The sequence below is a fragment of the Platalea leucorodia genome (genome assembly GCF_965183815.1).
Source record: "Platalea leucorodia genome assembly, chromosome: 5".
Classification (NCBI taxonomy): Eukaryota; Metazoa; Chordata; class Aves; order Pelecaniformes; family Threskiornithidae; genus Platalea; species Platalea leucorodia.
In genome coordinates, this window is record NC_138827.1 from 39,343,750 (window position 1) to 39,363,851 (window position 20,102).

Here is a 20,102-nt window from a genome sequence, read left to right on the forward strand (position 1 = left end):
AATTCTATTTATTAATTTATTTCGGAGCAAGGGAAAACACATTTTCTTAGTAGAAATGGTGCTGAGCCATAAAGCCTGTACCAAAAATCATTCTGAATTGGAACCTCCAATTATGCGTAAGTATAGTTTCAGAAGTTTAGCTTTAGAGAACCTGGTTTTAATTTTGTAAAAACTTATCATTTGTGGTCTGAGGAGAGGTGAGGTCAATTTGACCAAACCCTTGCTGGGGACAGAAGTACTGGCAGGGAAGAGGGCTACTACAGAGAGACTACTACAACCACAAGTGGAAGGAGTAAAAAAGTTTCCACTTCTAAAGGGACGTGGGTGTGTGCGCATATCTAGGATTATCCATTCCACACTCACAGGCATCCTTCCAACTTCTGAGATGAACCTGTAGATCCACTCACCAAAGTAACAGCAAAAGGGGAGATGAACATCCAACTCAGTGTTTAGGGTATTTCAACAGAAATTGAAAAGATACAGACCCTAAATCCTTGCACTAACCACCTGGCTTCTGTGATGCGCTGGTCAGTTTAACAGCCCACATATTAAGAGTAAAGGAGAAAAAAATTCATAGTTTCTGTTTTTACCCCTTGAAATGCAGTAATAATTAAAAAAAAGAGCAGCTAAGACAGAAAACATTCAGAAATCAATATGGTCTAGCACTGTATCACATTTAAATGGATTCTATACAACTGGAGTATGATATCTCAAAAAATAAAGGTGCCTTAACTTACAATCACTTCCAGCTTTCCCTGGACATCATGGGACTTGATAACCCAATTGACAGACTTTCTACACTTGAGGATAAGTACGACGTCTCTGACAAGCTTGGCGCCTGGTTGAGATGGTTTAATGTCAACGATTATATCCACCTGGAAAGCACTGTATGTGGAAAATAGAGAGAAAGTTAGACCAGAATGCCAGAAATTTTCAGCTATCAACCTTCTTCCAATCCATCATGTTTCCACTGTCTGGCCAGCTGATTAAAATGCTGGAGATTATCCCAGGCAACACAACATGTGCAAAACAGATTGTTATTCCACATACGCTTAAATGATTTTGCATAACAATAGAAATAAACACTTTTTAGACAAATAATAATTTTGTCTCTTGTTTACAAGAAGCGTGCTACTCATTTCAGCTATTATTTAGAGCACGTTAGTTATATGACTAGTAGTTTGCTTTATAAAGTAAATATTGTTTTCTTATTTCACTGTGACAGTGCCTAAATATAGCTGTTTCAGTTTCCTCTGGCCTTAACTGTATTAAAGCTCAAAATAATACCTTGAAAAAGGCAAAAAGACAAATTAAACAGGTTAATACAGAAAAAATACACAAATACTACATTGGGGAGTGTCTCTGCCTAGGCAGTTAAATTGTGGAAATTACTTTGCTTAGGATCTTGCGTGTGTTGAGGAATTAAGCCGTTGTATTCATTTTCCAATATTTCTGGATATATACTTACTTTAAAAAGAAAAGTAAAGAAAAGAAACAGATGTCCAGCCTACTGCTTGCTGGAAAATAGATGAACACTATCCAGATTTTCAAGACCTCAGTAAAATAAGTAGAACAAATGGGTTTGTACCCATCAATAACATCTCGTCGTGCAAAATATTAATTCAACAGAAAAACCTTTACGTCCAGATCATCTTCTGGGGCCATATGTCATAAGAATGTGCTCATCCCCAAGTAACAGGTTTCAACTAAAATTCTGCACTGGGACTTAAAGAGTATCTTGGGACCTTCGTTTCACCTCCTGCAGTTTTACACATGCCCAGGTCGGCTTCTGTATGTTTCTTTGTGGATATAAACTTTGTAAAGATAGCTGTGGATAATGCATAAAACTAAGAACGAAGCGTGAGGGATTCAACTTATTACTTTTTTTACTTTCAATAACAAAACATTTAAACATTTTGCAGTGCTATCATAAAATTCCTATCGTACTGTCAGCCAAAGCCAAAAGCCCAGAGGGCTTGGAGCCAGGGCTGTCATTGCATTAACACTGCAAGGGGCTTACAATGATGCTGATGCTAAAGAACAGCTCTGTTAAGGATGGGGCTGCAAGCCCTGCATTTGGGCTTACCTACTACACTTCCACTACATCTCAGCACTTACTTACTCTCCCAAGGTTGCTAGGCAAGAATATTCTCAGGCTCTGGGTGCACCATCTTGCAATGAGATAATTACCCTTCTTGCAAAGATCCCTCCTGCCCCCTATGTCTCCCTGTGTGGTTTCCTCATTAGGGATGGGATGTGCTCAAATGTAACTGCATAAGGATCACAATTGGACAATGCTGGATATCCAGTGTCTGCAGTACACAAAGAGGATTTTAATTCTACCTTATCTCTGATGAAATTCTACTTTCCTTCTTGCAAAAGGGAAAACCACCTAAGTTTCATAGCAAATTTCTGTTCTAGGAACCATACTCAGCACTTATGAAGAGCTTTTCCAGGTATGACTATCTGAAGCACACCCCATTCATGTGCTCCCACTAAGACCTAGGAGAGACCAGCAAAGGATGAATGTTTTAAATGTCTTATCTCCCAAGTTTACAGTACCTTTGAGAATTTAGATAATTCTCATAACGCGTACAGAGAGTTAAGTAATTTTCCCTAACCACTAGCTATAAACTTTCTTTGGTCAGTGGACCACTGTCAACCCTTAACATTTCTTGCAATTATCAAACTATCCCTTAAACTCAACTGGAAAATTGACAGAAAATACTGTTATGATTCTGCAGACCAACCGTGGACTGCAGACCACTTGCAACCTCTGGGCCACTGTCTGGGAGCCACTGCCCTAGCCCTTGCTGCCAGTCATCCCTACCTGTGACAGGTCAAAATTACTTTTAACCTCTCTCTCACCTCTTCATACAGTGGTCCCATCTTAAACACTGTCTGTCAGATGCTGCCCTTACTCATATTCCCTTACTCACCTTATTCTTGGGAAAATTTGATTGATTGAGCAACAAGGGGGGCAGGATACAGTCCATAGAAACTGTGCTTTGCAGTCTTGTCCAGAAAAATCCTGGGATCATGAAGCAGAATCCAACATCTTTACATACCAAAGAACTAATTTCCATTTAAGGCAAAGTACTAAGGTCCTAGCTCTTCTTGTAAGGATGAAATGGCTACTTTCATTTGATTTTCAATAGACAGAGAAAATCTTTAGCTGTGATTTCAAACAGATTTAGTCTATTTAGACGATACTTTACCTGTATGGATTGGAATTTGGAGTGATTAGTTCAATGATATGAACTTCTCTTTCTTGGACTAAGTTAGACATAAGGCACCCCTCTGCTGTTTTTGGTTGTAGGTATCCCGCAAGGTAATTTAAAGAGAGAAAATTCTTTTCTATGTTGCACAAGGGAGGAAAAACTTGATCTGGAGGGGGAAAAAAAAAGAAAGCATATGCACCTTTACACATAGATATCATCTTACATGTGTGTATGTACCGCATCTACTTCAGTGTGGCACTGTATTTTATGACACAGGTCTTTAGGCTAAAAGGTATATCTATTATCTATCATAAGCACTTATGAAAAATCAACATAATATTGAAAGGGAGATCACTGTTGCCGTAACACAGCACATCTCTGATGTAAAATATATACTTCCAAACAGAACAGTTTCTATTTATGTATTCAAATATTTAATGAAAGAAAACCCCTACAAAGAGAAATCTGAAAACAATACTGAAGCAAAATATGTATTTTTCAAAATGAATAGAATACATTAGTTCCTTGCACCTTTAACAAAAGATTTCTTTCTTTTGAAATTAAGTCATAGAAAACTTTTGTGATCAATTCCTTCTCCCTTTAGAAAATGTTTTGTTCTTGTTACTATAAACTTACCATATTTAAAAGACCACAGAAAGTATTTTCCATTTCCTTACTCAATATATTTTCCTATATATTCTGTAGTCAGAGTCACTGTTGTCTAGAAATACTGCAGTCCTCTTGTGCATGAAAAATTGCATATAGCAAGAAAGGGATTAAATAGTTGTTGATGTTAAGGAAGCCTGACCATAATATCCATAACTGAAATTAAGAAATTCTAGAGTAGACATTCAATCTCTTTTTTGGTTTTAACTGCCTAGCTGATCACGAGCATTAGCTAGCGTACAATGCAAAACATAAAAAATAGTCACATGGTATGAAGTTCTCATGCACAGCCTACATTGCTGTACCCCAAAAAGCAGTATTTCCATTGAAAAATAGCAATATTTTGTATTTCGGAGATAGCTTTACATATGAATTGTCATAATACACAGAAGGATTAAGTATCATGTTCAAAGACACAAAGTCCTGTAAGAATGTAATTCCAAATGGCTGGCTCTTTGACCTTTGCTTTACAAAGAAGTCTTTCCTACTAAGATCAGTAGCAAGACAGAAAAAAAAAAAAAAAAAAAATCAAAAATGCATTATATGCATGCAAAACTGTGGACGAACTCTTAAAAGCTGAGCTGAGACCACTGTTAGCATTTGCTCCCTAAATAAGAGCTGAAATGTCACCCTTGAAGCGCATTTGAGTGTGGTACACAACTTTGCAGGGAGACCAGAGACTCCTGTGACCCCGGCCAGTGTGGCAACAATTAGGGGAGTTTCTTCTCCTGATCTTACACAAAGTAGTCTTTGAATACGAACCTTGCTGTCTTCCCTACAGAATCTATGAAAGCTGTATGAGGCTGTAACTATTCACACTGCCCAAGCAAAGCACTCCTCTAACATCTGGTATGTGCCCTGCCAGATTACCCTTGAATGCAGCTGCAGTTCTGCCAGCTCCTCCCACAACAGCAGAAAATGGAAAATGATCCCAAATGGTCTACAACTGAGCTTGAATTTATATATATACACACACATACACACACAGACACAGACGGAGATACTAGGTATTTGCTTCTCAGCGGCCATACAACACAATTCAAGCCATAAAATAACAGCCTCTGAGTAGTTTGGGGATAATTACCACACGTGCTATCGTTTGCCATTGCAAAGAACTTGGTTCCTGCTCCTGGCACATCCATTAAACGTCTCTGGAGCTCTCAAGAACCACTGCTCTCGCCGCCACCAGCACGGAGGCTCCCCAGCCTGGGCCTCCGCTCGATAGCATGCTTTTCCTCTGCAGCAAATTTTAACTGTCACCGGCTACGTGACATACACATTTACTTCCCCCCTTCATCAAAATGTATTTACTCTCGTTCGTGCCAGTTACCAAGATTTGGGCTGGAAGAGAAAAGAAAAGGGGATCCATTTCATCTTTCTTTGCTCACTACACTTTTCTTTTTTAGTTTCAGGGCTGTCTACTTACTTTGGAAAGGGACTGCAGGTGCCTGCAATCAATTAAAAACCTTACTAAACCAGCCAGCAAACAGTCAGTTTATGGACCCCGTGCCTCTCTAATCTCCACAGGCTCCCAATATGGAATCAGACATGAGGTTCGCCTGCAATACCCTCAGCAGAGGGTCAGCGGCCAGCGGGCCCGTGTGTCGTGGGGCCTGCTTGCCGGAAGGCACGTGGTGGAACTGTGCACAGCGGCTGGCAGCCGCCTTCCCCTCGCCGTGTGCCAGGCTGCTCGGATGAAGACGGAGGGTTGCACACCGGGATCTGTAGTTTCTGTGGGCAGCACCTCCATTTTACAGACGAGGACAGACACTGTCTGCTCTATTCTGCACAAATTAGGTGTCATCTACAGGTTCTTGGCTAAGTTGGATAAAAGTTGCGTATCCCAGCGCAAAATCATGAGGAGGTTTTTGTGAAAATGGGCGCCGTTCATCAGGCATCACTCTCCAAGACAGGCACCCTGGGCAGCAGCAGATTGACTCAGCAGTAAAAGTCCCATCCAAGCAGAGCCTGGCTTTCAAAGTCTGAGCTAGGGATAAGTGAGGTGTTCAGGATTTTCCTCAGCCACTCTGATGGCGGGGCTTTTTCGTGTGTATTTTGCAGTTTACTAGACCTTGGCACGATGGAGATCAGAACCACGACTGGTATTTCATGGCAGGGCATAAACGTGAGCAGGGAAGGGGCTGCAGTGGTCTCTAGAGAGAGGGTGGAAACTCTCGGCAGTACCCACAGCTGAAGCCTGACACAACATGATCACCTACAAGTACTAAACCAAGCAAGTCCAGCGTACAGGATATGGGCACTAGTGCGTACAGGCTACAAATTCAGAGTCAGCTTTAACTTCTGCCAGGACAGGAGCACAGTGTTACTGTCTGTAAACAGACTGTACATTTTCCAGGCTAGTTATTGTTATGGTTGACTATTTTTTTTTTTTTTCTTATTTAGCTAAGAAATGTGTTGAGGCTCCCTCCAGGCTAGCACATCTGCCCTGGATTTACACTGGCAGTACTGGATGCGTTAGGTAACATTTAGCTAACTGATAAGTCTTCCTGACTTGTACAATCGTATCTTATTGAAGCATGAGGAATTAAACTGATTTCTGCTGAAAAACGTGTACTAAGATCACTTTCACCATGAGCAGTCCCGCTTTCTAGAATCTGACAGTGACTATCACAGCAATCACTTTGCCGTCTCCTTCACTACACAAATCGAAGCAAGAACGAGAACCCCACTTCTTGTGCCCCCTTCCTCCAGACCCTCATTCTGGCCCCTTACAAGTTCTCACTGTGCTCACCATCCCTGCGGTATTTGATCGGCCACTCTTTCAAATCGACAGGATTCAGATGCACTTGGCCCCGACCCAGTTTGCTAGCTCGCTCAGCTGCCTTTCATTTTCCACTTTAAAAGTGATTTCAGAGACCCATGGTGTCAGAAGGAGTTTTATTCTATGAAAGATCACCCTTCTTCAGATCTTTTTGTCCTCTGGCTTGCATTTTCTGTTTGCTGTATTCAGCTATAGCCTCAACTTCTAAAATGTTACATCTTCCAGTTTCAGATTTTTCTAACTTGAGTGAAGCAGAAATGTAGACAATTACATGAATACTGCCATTAAATTCTGTATCGGTCACATAGTAAGGAACTACTTCATATGAACACCTATAGATTATGAATAATACTAGCTGTGATTGCCAGGCTGGCAGCTGAGGGTACCTGACTAAAGAACTGGGAGTTTTGTATGAAAAGACTGAAATGTCCATCAGCATACGCTGCGGTTTGTGGAATCCAGTGATTCCATCATTCACTCTGCAGAAAAGCAGACCAGATCCACATCCCACGTGGTTTCCATAGAACTCCTCGCACGACTGCTGCAGTTCAAGAACTGACCCTCTCCCCACCCCTGAACACATGCATAACCACCACACATACACGCACATTCATTCTTCTGCCAAGAATTTAAATCAAAATCAAATATGGTTACAGCTGAGCTAGTTTGTAGGAGCCTTCTCAGAAACTGTCTATTTTGGTTGCTTGCCAAGTTCCATTTTGTGTACTTCCTCGTAATTAAATTGTGTTTTAACACATTCTAAAGATGATGCAAAGCTCTCCTATTTAGTCGCTTAGTTTGACTGGAGATGTGCAAATCAACAAAAAAATTTTTCTCTGTTTTTTGACATATCTAATTAAATGTTCATCTCTGCAATGCAGAGACCACTACTCCCATGTATACGTTCCAAGAGCACTTTAATAAGCTAATAAATATATTTCTGAATGATTTTCTGGCATTAAAATCCAAGACTGGTGCCAAGTAGAACAAAAATCACACAGGGGAATCCTGTACAAATTTGGCAGGATTTGGATAAACCCAACACAGGCATGTTCCGATTTTGGGGGGCAAGCCTCATGCTTTAGGAAATCAAATGATCACATACAGGTGGTTAGGAAAGAATGTTTTCTCCACAGAAGGTTTTGGGGTTTTTTTTTGTAGCCAACTAGTTCAGCTATGCAGAAGTTTCTCTAGAAATATTACTGAAGTACTACTAAATTAGGCCGCTGGTGCTAGTAAATGCTGAGCCCACCAGTACTCACTGGATGTCGATAAAATGTTCTATTGATTTCTACTTTTCACATCGCTGAACTTCTTGAGAGACAACAATTAGTTTCAAAATATCTGGACCACTAGCTGCAATGCACATCAGTTCCAATTCACTTTTACCAGCCTTTATTCTTGCTGCTTTTAGTTTAGCCTAAACCTGGATGTTTGCTTTAGCCTGAACTTGGAAGACATCTTCAGAGAACAAAAAAAACCAGTGAATCGCAGGCCATTAGGTAAAGAACACTGACAGCTTAAAACATCCTATACCTGCGAAAAAGAAAATTTCACCCCCAACCATCCTGCACAGTAGAGGAAAGTCTGCTGTCCCTGCAAAGTTCCTTTTACTAACTATGTATTTTCCAGAAAATGAACTTGAATAGGGATAAGTAGGGCATAAACCCTCCTGAACCGACTGCCTTGCTCCAAGAACGTGGTGAGGAGAAGAGCCGTGGCTCTTATGTTATCCACTGCTTATGACGAGCTCAGGTGGAACGCCCCTGCAGAAGACATGCTATGTGACCGGCAGCCAGCTGAGGGAAAGCATGAGCCAGAAGGTTCTGCAGAGGCTCATATTAAGTTGTTCCAACACTGCTCAGCTACAGAGCTACAGCCCAAACCCTACCCCAATATGGGCCTGTGAAATCCCTGAGGATCCGGAGTCCTCTCCCCCCCTGCCCTAGGCCACCTGATGAATTTGGCATAAGGCTTACAGGGACAGGAAATCTTGCTTCTTGGGATGAAAATACACAAGGACATCAGACTGAGGCAACTTATCTTGGTGAGGAAAGCAATAATTCTTTACCTAAAGTAGTCTGCATCCTTAGACAAGCAAACACTGAAAAACATGTAACTCAGGTCTTTCTAGAAATTACCCCCTACCTCAGGTTCTCTACTTCAGTCCTTTAGATGAAGACACCCAAACAATCACCACGAGTAGTTTACTCCTTTTAAAAAGGCGAAGCTTTGACTCCTGTAAGATTCTGGCCAATTGCATCCATATTTATGAGCACAAAATTATGGCATCAGAATCCATTAAAAGTTGCCTACATCCAAGGTCTGGTCTTTAGACTTGCTGTTATTTCTCTGCTTTCCCCTTTCATATCACATCTCTTGGAAAATGAGAGGTATGTTTGAAGATTAAAATAAAAAATGTGAAATAATACTACAGCAAGACTTATTCGCACCACCTAGAAGTGCCTATCAATCCTGTTGGTTTTGTTCTGTTTTACCTTCTCCTACTTTAATATAGATGTTTCTTGATATTTTGAGTTCAGTGAAAGATGTTACTGCTCCATATTCCTTCTGGGCCCACTGTAGCAGCTGTTCATTTTTCTCAGGGAAAAGCTTTTCTTCCGTTTCTGCTGACAAGGAGAAATTTCCCTTCTCAAACTGAACAACGGAACCTAAAGACACCTGATGGGAATAAAAATATATTTTTAATGTGGTACATTTATCCACACAGACAAGTAGCATGTTTAAGAAATGTAATCTGTCACACCCAAATGCATTCACTGAAGGTGATTACAGCTTATTTCCAATAATGCCTAAACTTCACATGTTTTAACATCTGCATGATTCCTTTTTCAGAGATGGTTTTAAAAAACGAAGCGCCCATCAGCCTGGCTGGGGTGTGCGTGGCAGCTGACTAATGGAGGGCTCTGAGCCACTCTCCAAAGTCGTACTGCTGCAGAAGTGGTACAACAGTGCTGCAAGGGGAGCTGAACTGTGGGGGCAAGGGAAGGGCTGGAAGACAAGAGGAAAACCAAGACAGGAGAGAGTAAGAAGAAGATGGTCTGAGGAACTGAAGGGAGAGAAGGATGTGAAGCTCAATAAAATTGGGAAGTAGTGAAGTAACTCCCAAACCAGAAAGAATATGAGTCCAAGCTCAGTGATAGATAAAGGCCAACAGAGAAAGACAGAGTAAGGAGAGAGAGAAAGGCTAAGAGAAAGGGATGAAATTTACTATTGCTTTATTTACAGGAAGCAAGGAAATGCTTTAGTCTCATCATAAAGCAGATGAGTTATACATCTTTAGAAAAATCCTTATAAATAGGTTACATTAACTCAGGTCTTGACTGGAAAAACTAAAATGTTGTTTAAAATAGTCAAAATGGAAAAACAGTAAGTAGAAGTGTAACTGGTTCTGCGGGAAAGCCTAAGATTTTCAAACACAACTTCACTGGAGAAGCAATAGCATCATTCAAGAAAAGAAGTGGGCACAGAGTCAGACTCTCTTTCAGATTGGGACCTGCTTCAACTTGCGTTGGTCTTGAAAGATAAACAAATCATTCCACATTTACTGCAAAGCAAGATCATCCCAACAGCAACCTTTTGGCTCTCCTGTCCCTGCAGAGGGACGTGGCCAACGCTTCCAGAACATCTGTCAGCTCTCAAGAAGTCCCTATAGCAAATGGTGAAAGAAGATCATTCCTTCATCTGCCCAACCTCAGGAGCCATCACTCATCCATACACTTCACTGTCTCTTCCTTCAAGGTGCTTGAGGACTGGGGCCTGCATGCCCTACCTGGGCTGATCCTTCCATGCACACTTTCACTAAGACCTAAAATACCAAGTCAAGAATAACACGTACTTGAGTGAGAAAGCACAGCAAGATGAATAAAGCTTCAGGTTTGAATGCATCAGTGCAGATTTCTTTGGACATATTCCCTTGTAGTAGTCTGTAAGCAGTGCTCACCCAGATATAACACACAGCCCGTACTTCCAGACTGCTGCAGTAGACTTGTGCTGTCCTCAGAGCAGCCTGGGAAGAATTTGAGTCACTCTGCTGCTCTCCTCCCCTTTCCCTTTCTTTCTACTAACTCAGATTTCTTTGGTGGAACAAAAGTATATTTTTTTCTCTCCAACTGAAAATCCAAAACTACTAAATGATGATGACTGGAAGAGTGAAAAATATATCACAACAATTTCTAACTTGTCCTGAGTATTATTTACATATTATAGCAGGATAATGGTCATAAGTATCGCTCTAACCTTTTAAGCAACAAAATACATCAATAGCAATTATTTAACAGAGATTATCTGAAGTCAGGTTCCAATTATAGAAATTAACTAATGGCAACCAACTATTACCTTCCCTGGAGCTATTGTTCCCAGCACTATTTCAGGATGTTAAATATCAGTTTGTTTAGCACCTACAAATATTTGTCAAAGTAGACACATAAATTACACCCTTTGGCATACGGAAAGAATTTCAAAGTTCTTCCCTGTGCCTCCAGCTATTACGTTAGCATTTATTATGCACATATCACAGGTGCATAATACTCTCCTCTAAGAGAAGGCCCGTGTAATTCAGAGTTCAATTTGACCAGACTTGTCACAAAAAACAGCTTAGGAATCCTTTTGCCAGAATAGTTTTCAAAGTTTAAACTAACATCTGTTTCAATTCTGAGTGATCTTCCTTATTTGTTGTTTTTCATATGACTACCATAAAACATTTCCTTTAAATGAAAAAAGTCTTTATTCACTGTATTCTCTCAATACTCTCATACTTCTCAAATAAGAAAGCAAACTCTGCCACTAGAGAAAATCCACTGTCCCCAAATCTACAATACGAGGAAAAGAGAGCAACACAGTTATCTTTAAAACATATTTAGTAAATAGCATTCACTCTGTACTTCCACCACTTAGAAGCAGGTACACCATGGATTAGTTTCATGGTGCATCTCTACAATGCTCCTAACAAATTTTATAGTGTGCCCAGTCCCATAGGATGACACTGACACAGCACAAGACAGGTCATGCAGGGATCGCACACAGAGCACCTCTTAGCAATGCTGTCTTTTATATCTGAGACGCGTGGGACATCTTTGTAGAGCCCTGGCCTAACTAGAAAAATCTCCCGTGCATAAAAATTGCAGGATTTAAGGACTTAACCAGTTATTATTTTGCAGGGATATTGAATAGATGCTGGCATTCCACTCCCAGGAACAAACCTCCTTAACTACCTGAAAAATACTGCAGTTTATCCAATAAGTACAGTAATTGCCTTTCATTTACACTATTTCACATATTTCTGGTATTTTTTATGGTCAGTATCAGAGTAAAGAAGTGTCAATGTAACCTTTTAAGACATTTGAGGAAAGCGTGAGAGAAAATACTATTCTTTCTAAATACTGCCCAAAGAAATGCATTCGCTTGTAATAATGCATTTTCACTGTATTTTTCATTTGATATTTGAGATATTTAAATGTCTGCTAACACAACAGTTTTCTGCCTCAGAAGACACTCGGTTTTCCATTTATTACTAATTAAAACTTGAAAACCTTCTTCATCATCCTGCAGCATGACAAATGTCTTCCTGCGAGACAGATCCTATCAGTGAACCCCGAAGTTACTGAGTCCTACTAGGGAGGAACCAACAGACAGAAAGCAGAGCAACCAAAAAGTCTGGCACAAGCATCCTCACTAAAGGATCATACAGTAAACATCTTTAAATAAACATGAAGCTTATCATCATTTATTTTTTTAATCACATACTAAAGTCTATTTGAAATGTTGGTTCCACTACCAGGTTTTAGAAATGACTGCAGAGTTCTGCTGTGCCTGCCAATGTTGGGATTTTTACTACACAGACCTAAGGCAAGGTTAAGCGAGCCAAGTACGTTATTTTTTCTGGAAAGAATTCAACAGACTCTTCCAAAAAAGGCAACCATCACTGTTTCAACACCTGCCTTGAACATTAACTACTTACTCTTCAGAACAAACCAAAAGCAGCTCTATCTAACATACTTAGGATAAGCCAGCGCATTAAAACCAAAGAATGTTTTACATATTTGGGAATATATCAACAATTTTTATCTGAGCACTCATTACACAGCCGACCGGGTGATTAAGAAACTGCTGCCACATACCCTTTTATCTCCTCACTTCATCTCCTTCAGTGCTTACTTTCAGAGGTTACAGAGTGGAAAAAGTGCCCCAGCTCTATTTCTTCCTGTTGTTGTGAGGACACTAAAAGTGACTGCACCAGAAACATCCTCTGCTGTTGAGTTCACCTACATGCCCTGTCACATTTCTGAGGCTAAATGAGGAAACTTTCAAGCCTGACACGGAAAATCAGTTTGCAAGACCAAAAGATACTGGCCATGGCCACTAACCACAGCAAGGACTACAGTTCAAAGGGCTCCTCTGCAGTCAGAGGAAATGAGGATCAAGTACAGTATTTTGAAAATTTGCTACCAAAACCTGAGTATTCTACTGAAGAACAAAACGTGTTTAGGAACGTATTTTGATTACACACACTACTACCCTGCTGACCATTGGGGGAAATAGGGACTGTAATTTTCTTTGCACTGTATAGAGGCAAGGAAACATATACCCCTCATGCTGGGGGGGGGGGGGGGGGGAGCTTTTATATGTCCCTTAAGAAAACTTTCTAGTCTTACAAAAACTGCCCTTGCAAGGCTGCTATGGTAGTTCAAGACATGAGCTAGCTGGCAGAAGTGCCAAATGGCATAAGTTACTATTCCCCAGAAAGAACAACTCTCAGAACCGACCCCGAGTCATCTCAAGTATATACACTGGTGAGCGTGAACACTGCACACACTCAAAATAGCGTCTTCTGTTTCTTATTTTACCTATTTCCTTCTCTCCTTTTAAATGTTTATTGCCTTTTTTTTTCTTTGAACCTGATCCAGCAGGGATATTTACTTTGTTTGTTTTATGACATTTTAAGTATTTAACGTAGTTATAATTCAGAACTCCCAAGTAGGAAGCAAGTTCATAATTTAGCCTTGAGAGAGAGGTAGGCGCCTTTGGGAGATGACTCAGAATACAAAGTTAAGTGACCACAGCGACACAGCACGAACCAATCCCTCCCCTCACAGCAACAGCTACACCACTGCCCACCAAGGCCCCTCCAGCACAAACGACCAACAAAGCCACCCATAAAGCCAAGACTGAGGCAAACATACAAGCAGAAGAAAAGCAGCATCCTTCATATTTTTATCCGAGCTATACAGTATCAGGCCTGTGGTGGAACATGTAGGAGAGGAGTAAACCTGCTCAGAATACAATTCAAAAACTTGAACCAAGTTTCAGAGTAGCCCACATGGGGTTCAGACTCAGCTGGTGTTTTTTGATAATGTACTTTGATGTGCTTTCGTTCCCTTACAGAGGAAAAGTAAAGCCATGGATGGAGAAACATCAGGTATTTGGAAACTCAAAAATATATCCTTTGTTGTTCATAAATCCACATACAACATACAGTAATCACCAAGAGAACAGTTTTCTTCGGTAAATGACTAAGAAACATGCTGCTTTTGAAATGATATGCAACATTTGTGAATCATCTATGAGCTTTGCATAGTCCTTACCAGCCACAGAGGTGTGATGCTTTCAGGCAGTAGTAAAATTTTTCGTTTTCAGTTTAGTGTTCTCAAGACCACTTACAGTCATCACAGAATTCCACTTACAGTTTTCACATTTTTGAAAACAAAGATGTAAAAGAAACAGCATTATCTTAATTACATTTTAGATTTAAGTCTACTTCCTAGGAGATGCTCAGTTCGCCGACAACCAAAGATCTTGATAGGAATTAAGGCTGCTCAACACTTTCTCAGGATGAAAGCAGAACCTCATGGGATCAGACTCTTGCACATCATTATATATCTAGAAAGAAGATCCTGGGATTTTCCATCAAACCTGAAACTGTGACAAAGCAAGTGCAACTTTCAAAACCCCCATGGAACAGTTACTAGAATGATAAAAAGGAAACAAACAAACAAAAAAAATCCGTGTAAAAGGGAAATCTGTTCTCAAAGTTTAGGGCTCAGCAGGGGTTTATTAATTGCATACAGGTAACTGTCCACTCATCTCACATTAATCTAACAACATCTTAACAGACTCAACGTAACACGTTTGATCTGAACAAAATAAGGTAGCAGAAGCTCTTCCAGGGATTGTGTTTCAAGTTAGATTCAATTTAGTGGAAGAAGAGAAGGGGAGAATTAAAGCGTATCTATGCAACTGCAGCTATAGTTTCCACTGGAATTGATGACTCAGTAACACAACCTGTTGTGATTTATTATCTCCACGTCGCTACCACCAATAGTCTGCCAAAATCCGCTGTCTGCTTCTTGTAAACTTCCACTAGCTAAACCCCCTGTTTACTGAAGCAAGCAAAGAAGGGAAGGAGCCATGATCACACAAAAGGGAAAAGACCATCGTAGAGGCCTCCTGCAAGATGGGCCTGGGAACACATCTCAACCACTACATGCGAGAATGTTGTTTCTTTCCTTACTCTTGCAGCCTGGTTTAACTTAAAGCCCGAGTTTTCTTATCAGCCTCCTTTGCTCTGAAAGTGATGGATCTGGGCTCCTAGAGGGACCATGAGAAGGCGGAGCATTCAGGATCAGTCAGTGACAGCAATGAGAAAGACCAGCATCTGATCCAAGAGGCAGCAGCATCCAGAGCTGGCCCATCCACACTCTCAACACAAAGTTTTGGTTGGAGCGGTGACCCATGAAGACAACCCGCTCTTGAAGCTGAAAGAAACAGCAAGCAATAAAGCCTGAGTTTTGAAAGATGACCTAAATCACCTGGGACAGGAGAAGATCTAGGATGAACTATGTGACACTCTTAGCAAACCAGCCTCCAAAAAAGCCTAAGACTCGAACATCCTGTGAAAAGAGAAACTAAGGCACATTGATCCACCTTGCTTCCTCTGAAATTCACTGGCAAGTTGGTATTTTTGAAATATTTCTGCCCAAACCAAAGTGCTTACAGTAAAAGCAGAAGACACCTATATATCATAAAATTCCGCTATTTTGGGACATCACACTACCACTTATAGACATTTTTTACTATACACTGCATATTTGCTTCATGTACTATATCTTGCTTCCTAAGCCAAAAATATCACTTCTCTTCTGTAACGTCTTCATGAAGCAAGCTTTGAATGAAAAAAAAACCAAACCCTTGATATTTGAAGATGCCTTACTAGGATTACTGTACTCTTAAGCTCCTTTTACTGAATGCAGACAATGCATCACTTTCAAACATGTATTTACCACCCTGTCATTTTCTGCCGTCCCTATTTCTGACAAAAGCCTTCTGCTCTATTGCCAGGAATGCAAGAACCACCACCATACATAGCCAGAGGTCCCCCTGATATTTCTGGAAGTAAACAAGTTACATAGACTTTAGAAAAGCAGGATTTTGCAGGGGGTTGAATCAGGCCACGAGACAAAGTCTCCAGGGAAATTTACTATTGTGAAAAGCATAATAAGAGTTACTGTTTACTAAACAGTGCTTTTAATTAGACACTTAATGTTATTTTCACATTCTTTCAAAAGGCAAGGAAATGGTGTGCGGACGGGAAGGGGGAATATGAACTCTGCCAACTGGAGAAGGGCAACTACAGGATTATTTCCAGCTCCTGAGTAGAAGAACGATGAAGATTTAGGAAAAAAAAAACAAACCCAGGATTCTATAGAAATGTAAACGTCCTTTTAAATTCCTCTTCTCACTGTTACGCAACACTGAAAATCTACTGCTTTTACTTTGAATAGTGAAAGGTCACTATTTATACCAAATTTATCACTAGTCATGCATTTCCTATCCTTTCTCACTCTTCTCCTAGCAGAGCACTCTGTTCACATCTGTGTCTGTTTAACCAGTGATTGGAAATTTAGCCTCCTGATTTCCCGTTAAATACTAGGCACAGGAAAACAAATAGCACTTGTTTTTCAGTGAGTTTTGTCAGTCATCCAAAATCTAGTGCAAACCATAGAACAGCCTGTGGTTTGGTGGCAGAGACCCAAAATATGTGAACCATATTTTCATGAAGTGAGAGGAATAAACCAGCTATTGGCTGAAGTTATAAGAACATGGCTTTTTTCTTCTTAGAAATACAGAAATGACTAACAATTAAACTCCTCAGTCTATCACTTATTCTTCTTTAAAGCTTTTCTTTTTTCTTTTCAAATCTCAAGCCAAGACCATGTGATCTGGTTTTGTATTTATCATTACTGCTGTTGCTTCCTCCATTTTACTAACTTAACACACACATTGAGTCCTGTTGAAGGGGTTCTTGTGAGTAAGGTTATTTGCTTGCATAAGTGCTTTCTCATCCATAACTCTTACTCATTCGATCACCTGAATAACTAACTCAGAGAAAGAGCTGAAGCATCACATCTTAAATCAAATATTATATAAAATCGCATATGTAGATATTTAAGGTTTTTTTGGATCTATTCTAACAGTGATTTCTGCCAGGCAATCACAAAGGATTGGGTCCCTTCTTTCATTGATTTAATTCTCACTACTTTCATTTGCCCAATAAAGACGTTGCTAGGCTATAAAAGCAATTGAGAAAGCTACCAAATCTAAAGAAAAAATTCACTTGCTGAGTAGCACCTATAAAATCCTCTTTCTGGGCAGTTTCATAAAACTTCTGATTTTCTGCCAAGATGTGTTCGCACTAAACTGCTTTTAGGGAAGGAGAGAAATAATGACTTGATGGAAAGGGAGGAAATTATTTTGTTATATGAAAACTTAAAAGTGGGGTGGTGGGAGAGGTCTGGTAAGGTTTTTCTGCAAGATTGACCCGCAACAAAACCACAGGTAAAAGCATTTTCCACAGGTGTTGCCTAGCTCATGTAAAATTGCAGTCCGTTGTAATCTAACCAACCTAATCACCAGCAAAGATGTCCTTCAACTTTCTCTCCCACTCCCCCTTTAGGATATAATTTCAGCATTTATTTCCTGCTGAGGAAAAAAATATTCAGCACAGATGCTAAGTATTCCCCTTGCTGAACTGAGCAGACCTTCCCACCCGTGCACTGCTCTTCTGAGTGAAGAGGGGGCTGACGGTCCAGCCCACGAACACTTGAAATGAAAATGCCCATTCCCAAACTGTTATATTTTTGTGACATGTAAAAATATCCAATCAGACTAATATGACTAGACACATCAGTAATGAAAGTGGTGATTTTCAATTACCTAGGTCAGGCATTGTTCATGCACTAACCCATTTCAGGTCTTTTCAAACTGAAATGCCACGACACTTAGGTATATTTATTTTTAACACAATGAGAATAAACTCAAGACTTACTTTACTAAAATCACAATAATTTTCCCAGCACCACCTACTTTAACCCATCAAGATATATATAACTCATGCAGAGTCTGCAAACAACCCTGTCTATGCCAAATGTATTGTTAACACCACACTATGTAGTCACCATATATTCACTCTTCTCTAACACACACACACACACACACAGAAGTTTATATCAGGTTTTTATCAAGAGGCTAATTTTTTTTCTTAAGACTATCCACTAGTGTTCTCTCTGGTTTATAGATGGGAAAAGATGCCCCAAGAAGCAAAATGACAACACAGTAAGGCAATAGACCAGTAAAGAACAACTCCCTTTAGCACCTGTGCCCCATCTCGGATGGCTTCCTCCAAAGTAATGCGGCTCCGCAAGCATCACTGTGCTTCCATTCACTGCCATGGGCTTGGAAAAAAGTCTTCAAAACATGATGTTAAAAAAGCCTGATGTTAACAGAACACAACCTTTGGTTTGGCTGGGGCATGCTATTTGATTTTAATGATAATTTATTCCACTGTGAGGTTTAGCCACCAGTAGACATTTTGTGAAAGTGAAACTGTGAGCTGCCTCCATGAAGATAAAGCGTGTGACAAGTCACTGTGCTGAGTGAAGCTATGTGCATCACATGATAAAAATAAGTGCAAAACCACATGTATACACCAAATTTACTTTTTTATACTTCAAAATGTTGATCGAGAAGGTACTTTGTGCTTCTCTCTATACTATAACCATACACCCAAAGGCTGGATTTTGTTTCCCATTCATTTTAAACTTCTGCCTAATGGGGGACCAGGCCCAAGGCAAAAATCCAAGTTTGAACTGTATGATAAGAACTTAAACTCCAGCCCAACTCAGTAGTACTGTATTTTCCTGGTCTTTTGGATATGTGCTGACACAAGCTTTAAATCTTTTCATCCTTTCCTTTAAATAAAGCAATCTGGAGCAGCTTAGCTTTAGTGGAAACTCAAACAATGAATCCACAGAGCGAAGGTAGCAGACCACCTTCCTAATGAGGCCAATGAGAACACATAGCCCTGACTCTACCCTCTGCTCCAACATAAACATCATTTAAGCTCAGTGTGCCTTAGCTTCTCCACCTGTACAATGGTACTAACAGCACTTTACAGAGTGCTCTGATTCATTATCTGCTCATATCCTGGAGTTATCTTCTTTGTTAGAAATAACCTTGGATCTTCTAATATAATTAATTTGTAATTTTTATTTATTTATTTATTCAAACACACTTCCGTGTAAGAGTTTAAGAACTTTATTATGATGCTTTACAGGGAAAAAATAATAGCTAGTAATAAAAAGAAATAAACAGCTAGGACTTCACTAATGGTTACATGATCCTTTAACTACAAATTTTGACCTGGCTCTAGGGGTGTTGTCTTTATCAGCAGTAAATCCCAGAAGTTGCCATTTAAACATCTTCATACTACTTACCTTTCTAACTGGGGATCAATCAATGAAACAGTGCAATTCATACTTTACATACAGTATATTAATAAAATTGTGAATGAATGTATTGTATGAAAAGTCAGAAGGAGAAGCTGGAAAGTCAATGATTATTCTGCCCGAGGCTTCCATAGAGACAGACACAATAGTTATGACACTCCTATGGTATGCGTGACACAGATTTCTGTTTTGAGCACAGAATTAATGGGCATTAAAAAAGGTTTTTTAAATTTGAAATCTTTTATGATTCAAAATACTCTGTTTTCTGGCTTGGCTATACATTTAAGGAGAATGAATAAGACAGAGCTGCAGAAGTACACAGATAAGCCAAGTATTTTCAAGCAAGGGCCACGGAAGCGAGCTCTGCACTCAGCGCCCTTGGAGCTGCGACTTAACACTCCCAGGCTCAATTCTCTAAAACTTACTGAAGGCTCTGGCAAGGAGGCAGGAAGCCTCTCCACTACTAGAGTAGAAGCAGTATGTCCATCTGCCCCACAACTCATCTGAACCAAGAACTTTTGATTCTGCAAAGGGACAGGCTCCTCTAGGCCAGAGGCAGTCCGAGGAACTGCAACCTGGCATGGACCAACGCAGGCAAACAGCTCTGCTGCAAAACTAGAGCCCCTCGAT

The 20,102-nt window shown here is 40.1% G+C and overlaps 1 protein-coding gene across 2 annotated transcripts in view; it reads right to left on the reverse strand.

The window, feature by feature from the left end:
• The window catches only part of TGFBR3 (transforming growth factor beta receptor 3), a 130,151-nt gene that overhangs the window by 29,841 nt on the left and 80,208 nt on the right, over nt 1-20,102 (reverse strand). For both annotated transcript variants that reach the window (XM_082314695.1, XM_082314694.1), the window contains exons 5-7: nt 9,168-9,351; nt 3,219-3,387; nt 738-885 (exon numbers count right to left, since the gene is read on the reverse strand). In XM_082314695.1, the coding sequence (XP_082170821.1) occupies nt 738-885; nt 3,219-3,387; nt 9,168-9,351 (501 nt within the window). The remainder of the gene's footprint in view (nt 1-737; nt 886-3,218; nt 3,388-9,167; nt 9,352-20,102) is intronic.